The 11,195-nt window shown below is 36.9% G+C and overlaps 1 protein-coding gene across 2 annotated transcripts in view; it reads left to right on the top strand.

Moving 5' to 3' along the window:
• Nucleotides 1–546: 546 nt before the first annotated feature.
• LOC145685790 (uncharacterized) overlaps nt 547–11,195 on the top strand; it is a 36,717-nt gene continuing 26,068 nt past the window's right edge. The window contains exon 1 of one of the 2 annotated variants that reach the window (XM_081758320.1): nt 547–678. In XM_081758320.1, the coding sequence (XP_081614446.1) occupies nt 662–678 (17 nt within the window). In that variant the 5' untranslated portion in view covers nt 547–661. Of the gene's footprint in view, nt 679–9,457; nt 9,543–11,195 lie in introns of those variants that run through there. The other variant, XM_081758321.1, reaches the window with a different exon arrangement.

Raw genomic sequence — 11,195 nt, 5'->3', positions numbered from 1 at the left:
AGGGAGGGCCCAATCCAACCATATTATAATTCATTTTCAAGCCTACCGTGAAAATTGTAGGGGGTGCCAGCAAAATTTTAGGGGGCGACCCCCTAGACACCATGGACACGGACCTGCCTCCACCCAAACTTCTGTGATTGCAGGCGTGTATAGAGCACGGGCAGAATATATCAATGCCCAAGGTCATTACTTTCAAAGTGGTGGTGTACGTAAGGTTGTTTTCATTTGCAATAACAGTTTCATTTTTGATCCCAGTATACAAAGATGCAATGTTATTTGAGCGTAAGTTCCAATATTTTTTAATACTAAAAATTAAAATAATGAAAAAAGTTGTAAAGATTATCTTTGAGCTTATGTGCCACATATCATGGCTTCGCGGGCCAGTGTTGAGCATGCTGGATTTTAAAACATCGAATTTTAAAGTTAAAAATCTGAAGGTGAATGAAAACATCAAAAAGATATCTATAACACTCCTTCAAAAAACTAAACACATAATAATATAATTAAAAAAAAGTGAGAATGTGTTTGTAAAGATGATATCATGTCCACATGAGATAGGATTGAACTTTAGACCAGCCGAGTATTTCTTCAACTGATGTTATCATTGACTTGTTATTGAAAAAAGAACATTCGTAGACAGTGTTTTGTTTAGTTTGGAACAATGATCCTTTCATCACAGTGAGTATTTAAGATAATTCGGCATTACTTTTAGGTATTTTAATTGTTTTCTGTTATAAAACATAGCATGTTACAACGAACAAGTATTGTATCGCTTACTGGTGATTATTATATGAAGTATATTGAAAAGGCGTAATATAATGAGCACTCTTCAATAGCGGAATGCTTTTAGTTTCTCACGTCTATCAAAATTGTAGGTTTGCACATTAGGCTTGTTTCTCCGAGGTTTGTGACGTATTCCATCCGGTAATCCCTTCCCATCTTGAGGGTGTCATGGTTCCAATCCAATAAATAACTCCTTCGGTCCCTATATGCACATTTGTGCACACAAATTGATATATTTTTCCTGGTCGTTTCGTTAAATCTGCTCGATTAATTCGTGCACGTGGAAGTCTGAACACCAGGGGCGGATCCAGGGGGCCGATCGGGGCGTGCGCCCCCCCCCAGAAGAGAAAACTTTCTTATTTTATATACTTATATAAATAAAACCCATCCCAAAGTTTGGAGCCCTTAAAAGTAGCACTATGACAACCCACCGCCTCCCCCCCCCCCAGAAGTCGGTCATGGATTCTCCCCTGCTGAACACCACATAGATTTTTTTCGGCAAGCTCGAGTGCAAGTGGCCTTTCAATTGTTTTTAGATGGCAGGTGTTGGCGGAGCACAGACTTTTGTAAGCTGGAAAATCAAGTGTCATTTTCGCCCAAATACATTATTGCTACAATCAAGGTATTTTTGTGATAAACAATTAAAGTTTCAGATACTTGTTGGCGATTATTAGCTTCGCTTTATCTCTCGAGAACAAAAAATAATTAGATTTTTTTTTAAATATCCACAATTATGTACACTGCTTTTATATTAAAAAATTGTTTGTCTATATTCTTTCTTATACTTTTTAAGGTTTGTTTTGCTATAAAATTGTACATGTTAGAAACGAAACACGTTATAAATGCATTCAAAGAAGTAAAATATCTATTATTAACGATAGCATTATTTCATTTTCATTATTAGAAAGTATAGGAAAATTTATAACTATAATAATTTCTACTATTTATGCTAATCATTGATATAACAAATATTGTAAGCATATAGTCAATGGTTTCGTTCTTTTCATTCTTAGGAGAGGTAACCACAGAAGATGTTCTAGATTTGCTTTAGGGTTCAGGTATCGACGATTCAGATAAATATCCAGATTTTATGGATAATGACTTCATTAACTCTAGCAGTGAAGATAGCAATGACGGTGTTGCAACAGACGAAAATGACAAACAATAAATTGTTGTACTCGTTATCTGTTCTAAAGAACTGAATTACATACACGAGGTTATTTGGGCAATCAAAGGTGGGTCCATTTAGTTGTAGTGCGACACGTTCAAATTTGAATTTTAACTACCTCAGAATTTTGTCAAATTTTTGTTCAACAACAAAAAAAAATTAAAAAAATGTATAATCCAAATAAACGACGGAGGGCCATTTCAAAATATGGCCACTTCAATTATCTATAGTGCGACATGTTCTAAATAAACAAACTTGTGATTGGCCAAATAACTTTGTGTAGATAATTCAATTCTTTAGAATAGATAACGAGTACAATTTATTGTTTACGATTTTCGTCTCTTGCAACACCGCCATCGTTATCTTCACTGCTAGAGCTATTGGAGTCATCATCCATAAAATCTGGATCATTATCTGAATCGTCGATATCTGAACCCTAAAGCAAATTTAGAACATCTTCCGTGATTAGCTCTCCTAAGAATGAAAAGAACGAAAACATTGACTATATGTTTGTTTTTGAAAAGTAGAGATGAAAATTGCTTTTTTGTTCCACAAAAATAAGAAAATGGATATTCAGAAACACAACAATTTGATGTCACATTATATTCTCAAGAAACGAGAAAAATGTAAAGAAAACATTACTAAACAAAATAGTATAGTATTCCGTTCATGCTATTTTGAGTATATAAATGTAGCTGTTGTTTTATTGTGTCACAACAATGTAATAATGTCAGAAGAAAGATGTAGTATAGCAAGAAACGGAATAAAATGTATCATAATTGTTCACAAATATTTAGATACCCAATTGCTTGTTACTGAACGAATGTGCATAAACGTGGACATAGTATTTTCTTGTAAAACAATAAACAAATTCAAATTCTGAAAAATAAATTGAAAAATATCATTTCAAATGATGCAGCCTACAAACAATTGAAAGATGCTTTTAAAAGGTTGGTAGTCTGGGACCGAAGGGGATATACCCTGTTGGTCGTCTACAGGCCGGTAGCCAGCCCAAAAATGTAGGGGGAGCCCGGCTGAAGCTAGGGGGGCCCGATCCAACCATATTATAGTTTATTTGCAAGCCTACCGTGGAAATTTTAGAGGGGGGCCCGGCCCCTCTCTACCCTTTCTGGATACGGGTCTGGTCGTCTATATCTCCTTAGAGATAAGTAGAACGAAAATGCAACAATTTTAGACTTCCAAACTATGCTATGCACAAATGCCGTATAAAAAGTTTTATAGAATAGCTATGCAGGGGCGCACTGACGGGGGTCTAACGGGTTCAGACTCCCCAAAATGTCCTAACTCAACATTCATTTGTACACTTTCTCAATAAAACTATAATTGTTTGATAGGAAAATGATTGATGTAGCATGAAAATTTGATCTTACATTTCATCTGTACTCTTTCTCTTATAATAACAATTTAGTTCTATACTTTTTCTAAAAATATAGATGGAAATATTTTATAATTACTTATTGTCCTTTCGATTGCAGAGTGATACCCATTCAATACTACATAGACGTAATGGCTTGTAGTACAGGACTAGCTCAGGAGAGTAATGCTCCCGGAAGTAGGAACGAAAAACACAGTTCTGATTGGTTGGCGTTATCCATGTCTTGCCACATTGCATTCAAATAGCAGAAATCAAACAATTGCTGCCCTCGGTCTCCGTAGCCGAGTGGACTAGCACTATATATTAGTAACGAAAGTCACTTTTGGCGTGAGTTCAAACCCGGCCCGAGGAAAGTTTTTTAAACATTTTTTCACACTTTTTAAATTAAAATAAAATGAAAATAATACTCGAAAAAGTGATTTTTTACTTACTTTTGTGCAGATAAGTAGTAGTAGGAACGGGTTAGAAGCCCCGCAGGGCTCGTTTTGTTCCCCTTGTACTGCATGATATAAATTTTGTGACCAACTTAAAACAACTGGCTAGGATAGCGCGTAAGACAGCTGGCTAGAGTAGCGCGCGAAAAAACTACTTCCGGGAGCATTACTCTTCCGAGCGGGTCGTTGTACTATTGGACCACCATCCCTCCAAAAAAAAAAAAAAAAAAAAACGGACCCTTCACAATCATTTATTTTATTTATTTATTTATTTATTTATTTTGTGCTCACCTGTAATTATATACATCCATTTGTATGTCGAGAGGAGTAAAAGTGACGGGGAACGCGGGAGACCGTCGTTTACCCCACTTCCGAAAAATATCTATGACGTCCCCTGACTTCCCACAAAAAAAAAAAATACAATGGGCAAAGATAGGCACGGGGGATGGCGTGACCTCATGCGTCCCCCTACCTTTTCAGATCCAAATTTTACTCATGCTGGTAACCCTTATTGAGCACGATCAGAGATTTGCCTTGATGGGGAATTCCGTGGCATCAGAGGAGAAATTTACCCTGCATCACCCCTTGAACTTAGCCTATCACTGGGTACCAGAGCGAAAACGAAACGTGGTACTGAGAAGCAATTTTTGATATAGATGCAGTATTCCAAGAATATATATTCCTTGTTCCCCTTAACCCTCTATTCAAACCAAAGATAGTTAAAATGACTATTTTCGGTTAGAATCAGAGGCGGCTCGTGAGGGAAGTCACACCGGTAAAAAATTAAGTTTTATTGCTTGAAACCAAGGGAATAAAGGTTACCTAATGTATTACTTGTTGTATACAGCTATTAATATATTAATAAAGTTATATTCTATTAGTTTCAAGCGGTGTGATTTCCCTCACGAGTCGCCTGTAGTTACGATGATTATCATAGCAGTAATGGCACGGGTTACCAGGTCACTTGGATCACGACTTTTGCTCGGGACTGGGTTTCTCTTCTCAAACCCTGTGACCTGGATGGGTCCGGCAATCCAGACAAATCTGGAAGGAGCTGAAATATGAACTCTACAGCATTACTTCAGAGTTTTAGAGTGGAGTAACAATGTCCACCGCTCGAGCTAAAATATTGATATTTTTTATTCCCGATATGATGTTTCTCTTAATCAAGATATCATATCCTGACTACTTGCAATACAATCTTATGCTCACTCGTCTTCCTAGACTGAAAAGTAATACACCGGTTTTGAACATGGACTGGACTATACAAAGATATTTAGCATAACACTTTTGACTCAGGGATTCTACACGATAAATGGTTCTTTTTAGGCTCGCTTGATTATATTTTGATGATTCCTCATAAGAAAAACATGTAGCAACTCATTTTATGATTCTCACACGTTTGTACTTTGATACACCTTGTAGTTATCTTTCAGTGCAATGCTTCGCGCTTTTAAATACCAAATATGCTTCATGGCGCTGTGATGGAATGGTGACCCGTAATGCACCAGAGACAGTGATACGCGTAAACAGATTCCATAGAATTTCCTGAAAGTAGGACTCCCTCTCTCACTGCTGAGAATCATACGTGGTGTTGTTGAACTTTTTTCTCCTTCAGGGAAAGGTATCTGAGAACCAGAAAGCATTTCCAAACCCTTGGAAGTACCAGTGTCAGCTTGCATCCCGTTCAATCAACATTTATTTATGTGTGTGTCACTAAAGTTCACTAGTGTTAGACATATCAATTTCTTGAGTTACTGCTTCTACATGTTTCTTACGCCCGCGTGTCATGTACTTATATCAGTAGGCTTATTTTTAGGCCTAACGACACCTAAACTTTACCCTATATAAATAATGAGTACAAAATAATGTAACCAGGAGCGGATTAATGGCAGAGCCAATAGAGCCCAGGCTCCAGGGGCCCCAGTCACAGGGTGTCCCCAAAATCCCTCTCTTTAATACTAAAATATAGCAATCAACTTCTTATATTATAGGCTTCAGACCCACGCTAATTTTTTCCCCCGCTCGCTGTATCGCTAGAGTTAAGTGTTCTTTCACCAGCGTCTTCACGATACTTATTTTGTGAGGGAGTGAGTTATTTTGGGCCTCTATTACAAACCAAATTATTAGCTTGTGGTGACAGTTCCTTTGAGATATCTCTGTCATTACTTAGAGCAAATCTAGGAGGTTTTCCAAATCTCCTTAATAATAAAACGTTCCTATTCAAATCAATTTGAGCTCTTGAGATACTAAAAGGCCATTCTCTAATAACATGTCTTGGGGAAAATGCTCATACACTGTAGTATATGAGCATTTAACTGTTAATAAAGAATGTAATTAAACTAATTATTGTAAACTTGGAGAACATTAAAATATTACAGCATTGTTCTCGGTGTTCAGATAAGTCTATGAGGCTATGGAAGACAGCAAAGAAAATTTATGCGCTGGAGTTATTCGTAACATAGGGCCCCCTTGAAAGAGTCGGCTCCAGGGCTCCAAAAGCCTTAATCCGCTCTTGAATGTAACACCAATTAGCTAATACCGTACCAAATGTGCACTTTAATATTATTATGTATTCCCACATAAACTGATATAAATTATAAAATATTTATGAAATTTAGATGAAAGAACCAATACATTTTATAACGCCGCAAAAGCTACATAAAATTCAATATATTCAAACACATTATCTTCCAATACTTTTTCTTCTTTTTACATGAATTTACACATTGCCATAACGCAGTGGTGCCCCCCCCCCTCATGTCCATGACGCACCCCCCTCAATTGTCTATCCGTAGGTGTTCTTCCATGAAAAAAAAATCTTTTTGATTAATTTTTACACCCCTCAAACATATTTATATAGATTTTTAACCCGCCCCAAATATTTCAATGACGCAGTTTGCGTCATAGCCCCCCCTTGTGGGCACCCCTGCCATAAGCAGGTACTTACTACTGTAATATTCTCCAACTGCTAGTTTGTAAGATTCTGAAGCTTAATACCGGTGATTTGACATTGTAAAAGAGATTTGATTTGGGTGTATTAGGTATGTGAATAATAAATAGTTACTGCTGCAATCGTGACCAGTAGCGAACGCAGAAATTTATTTCGGGGGGGGGGTCCAAACTCAATATGATGGAATTTTATATTAAAATTCCTAAAATTGTCCCTAAAATTAGGCTAAATTTAAACAAAAATCGAAATTTCGGAAGGGGGGTCCGGACCCCCAGGACCCACTCCCTGCCTACGTCTCTGATCGTGGGAATAAATGCACTGATTGGAATAGGCCTATTACGCAACTACAGGTATATATATTTAACGTATATTGTTGCTAGAATGTTGCTGCTGTGTGCGGAATGATTTAAAGAGATTTGCATGTGACATACCATGCTATTCATGCATTCTTGAATATTGATATAAAAGCAATATTTAGGACTCTTTATGTCATCTGAAAGTACCGAGAATTTTAAGCCGTTGGAACCCGCACAGCTTGATCCAAGTACGAAAACATGCTCGTGTCACTTGGTATAAAGAAATTCTCAGAAAATTAACCGAGGTAAGTCAAATTTAGTGTACTACATCGTTACAAGGAACAACATTTGAATCTATTCATACGAACCCAGAGCTAAGCAGCAAAATGAAAAATGAAATCTTTGAGTTTTACGTCCCACGGTTATGCCTTTTAGGCTAAAGGAGACGGTGATAATGAGTAATGAATGAAATGGTGGAATGAAGAAAGTGGGAGGAAACGGGAAAACCCCAAGGAAACTCACGCACACGATGTTTGTCCACCACAAAGTTCACTTGGCGGGGGCTGGGATCGAATCCGGGACACCAAGCACAAGAGGTAACTAAGCAGCAAGTGTGTTGTTCGTTCGAGAAGTGCTGCCAATCAAATGATTACATCTTTCTTCGGTTACACCGGACACGTATCAGCCAGAGCTTAGAAGATCGAAGGACTGTAAATACTGAGTGATAGACAACAATTTGTTTGACAGAGGTCATCTATGATGAATTGCGTAAAACAAACTCAAATTGTCGCATCGTTCTTCACCACGAGAGCGCCAGTTCCCACTCAGCACACCAAATAGTTGATTTTTTTTACAATAAAAGTGTCGAATTAATTACTGTCCATACTTATCTGATTTATTACCTAATGGCTTGTTTTTTGTTCCCATGAAAGATAAGATGCGTGATTATCGATAGTGTTGCCTGAAGCAGCTGTTGACGCATTCTGAACATCGGGTTCAGAGTTTGTATTTTCAGAATGAAGAAAATGCTTTCAAAATTGGTTTGAGCGTATTCCTTTGAAAAAACAATGAAGATACTTCCAGAATTTCACTTATTTTTCATATTGATTGCAGAAAATTTTCCATCAGCCCTGATATTAGCAAATTTCAAGCATTTATCGAAACAATATGCGGACGAAACGTTACACTCTTAGTACATAGAAAGTGTTGATAAACATCGCTCACGGTACCTTAGAGGTCTGCACGGGCTTGGCCGAGACCGTGTGCTTAAGCCTGACCCGGCTCCGGGCCGACAAAGTATATATCACTTCGGACTCGGGCCGTAAATTTGTAAATATACAACCATATTTCACGGGCCTAACTATCTAAATATACTGTACAACCACATTTATTGTACCGTTCTTTCTAGAGGGCTGTTAAAGCATAATTGTAAAATTTAACCTCTATTTGCTGTAAATAAAAATACAATTTTGCGTTAATTACTAAGTTTCAGTAATTCGGGCTTACTTTGAACTCATTTGATAATAACACGAGCTCGGGCCTAAATGCTAAAACATATTTCGGACTCGGGTCGGGCCTCACATTATAAATTCCATCCCGTACAGACCTTTACGGTACGCTATACAGTATTTGCTAGAATCAATAAATCCAGTCATACACTGTAAGTATTTCTATAATTATCGGATTTTGAAAATCAATGGAAGTGCTCTCACAATTCACGACCAGGAGATCTCTGAGTATGAAATATTTCTCAGGCTTGACGGGGGTCTGAGGCTCTTCACCCAAAATATGTTGAAACTTGATCCCCCTGAAAAGACAGTTTTACATAATTTTGAATGAAAATTGATTTTTGGTATTTGTTTTCCTTTTTCTTCTTTTTGAATAGTCGAAAATCTATATTCTTGAATGAGAGTATGGTGGCGTAACTAAGGAGGTGCTAAGGTCCTAATCCCCAATCTAAGTCCTCGTCAGGCCATCCTGAATTATGAAAAATTTTGGTTGAAATAGCGTGAAGAAACGCTTGTTCAATTTGTCACTTAAGAAAATCTTCAGCGTACAATTCCAAAATTTTCTCTGTTTTCATTCCTGGGAAAGTCTGCCCAAACTTTATAGCCCCCTCTCTCTGTTTTTTGAAAATATCGGGCCCCACTATCATTTAATAAACCCGGTGAAATAATAGCATGTTCTCTGTTTTTCTTTCTTTCTTTTCTGCTTGTTGCTTCTTTTCTTTCCTTTTTATTTTTCTTCTCTCTTTTTAGTGTGCACGCGGAGCACCTCCTATAAAAATTGTGGGGCGGAAGTGCTCGCGCAGCAGAGTACCCCCGGAGTCGTTTTCTGTTTTTCTTTCTTTCTTTCTTTTCTACTCGTTGCTTCTTTTCTTTCCTTTTTATTTTTCTTCTCTCTTTTTAGTGTGGACGCTGAGCACCTCCAATAAAAATTCTGGGGTGGAAGTGCTCGAGCAGCAGAGTACCCCCCCCCCCCCCGGGAGTCAGCGCTCCTGTATGTACAATAGGTTAGATTCAGTAATTTGTCTTTTAACAGCCTGTTGGAATCAAGGTGTTTTCTATGTTTATTTAAATACTGTATGTAAATTTTGCTTACTTTTTTTGTCAGGGGCAAAAGTGGATCTGAAAAGGTAGGGGGACGCATGACGTCACGCTTTCCCCCGTCCCCATCTTTGCCCATCGTAATTTGTTTAGAAGTAGAGGGACGCCATATTTATTTTCTGGAAATGGGGGTAAGAACAATCCCTAAAAGTGCAAATAAAAATCCATTCAGGTCTATTGTTAATTTTATATATATATATATATATATATATATATATATATATATATATATATATATATATATATATATATATATATATATATATATATATATATGTGTGTGTGTGTGTGTGTGTATTAAAATATTAATACGACCGTGTTATACATCTTAGCGAAATTCCTATCTATATAAATAATAAACACTTCTTTTATATCAAATCCCTTTTTAGTGAAAAAATAAAGCATTTAAGGAAAAAAGAAACGTACGCCAGAAAATCGTTAAATAAGTTGAAAAGAAAACAGTTATTAGGCTCTTAGGCTCTGAACTCAATAAAATGTTTTCCAGCAATCTTTGTGTTGCATATATATCAGCAAAATACATGCCAAGTTATCACAAGTGACTTCTTGCATAATCTCATCATAAGGTCACTACTTATATTTAGACTCTATTTTAATCTTCTTCTATTCGTAATAATAATAATAATAATAATAATAATAATAATAATAATAATAATAATAATTTTACTTACTAAAGAATCGACTATAAAAATATAACTTGTGTGTAAATAATCAAACAATGATGAATATAGCAAAAATTTTGGCTTACTAAAGGATTCTCGTACTCTCCTCACTATCGCCCCTCAAGTGTTATAATGGACATTGTTAAAATTTGGTTTACTAAAGGATTCTTGTATCCCCTCACTATCGCCTCTCAAGTGTTATGATGGACATTATTAAAACTTTCGCTTACTAAAGGATTCTCGTACCTACCTCACTATCGCCCCTCAAGTGTTATGATGGACATTGTTAAAACTTTGGCTTACTAAGGGATTCTCGTACCTCCCTCACTAACGCCCCTCAAGTGTTATGATGGACATTGTTAAAACTTTGGCTTACTAAAGAATTCTCGTACCTCCCTCACTAACGCCCCTCAAGTGTTATGATGGACATTGTTAAAACTTTGGCTTACTAAAGAATTCTCGTACCTCCCTCACTAACGCCCCTCAAGTGTTAGAATGGACATTGTTAAAACTTGGGCTTACTAAGGATTCTCGTAACCCTCACTATCGCCCCTCAAGTGTTATGATGGACATTGTTAAAACTTTGGCTTACTAAAGGAATCTCGTACTCCCTCACTATCGCCCCTCAATGTTATGATAGACATTGTTAAAACTTTGACTTACTAAAGGATTCTCGTACCTTCCTCACTATCGCCCCTCAGGTGTTATTACGGACATTGTTAAAACTTTGGCTTACTAAAGGATTCTCGTGCTCTTCTCACTATCGCCCCTCAAGTGTTATGAAGGACATTATTAAAACCTTGGCTTACTAAAGATTCTCGTACTCTCCTCACTAACGTTCCTTAAGTGTTATGATGGACATTGTTAAAATTTGGCTTA

Source organism: Thermobia domestica, chromosome 5 (genome assembly GCF_964235325.1).
Source record: "Thermobia domestica chromosome 5, izTheDome1.hap1.1, whole genome shotgun sequence".
Classification (NCBI taxonomy): Eukaryota; Metazoa; Arthropoda; class Insecta; order Zygentoma; family Lepismatidae; genus Thermobia; species Thermobia domestica.
The sequence above is the reverse complement of the archived record's forward strand: the minus strand, read 5'-3'. Positions and strand labels throughout refer to the sequence as shown.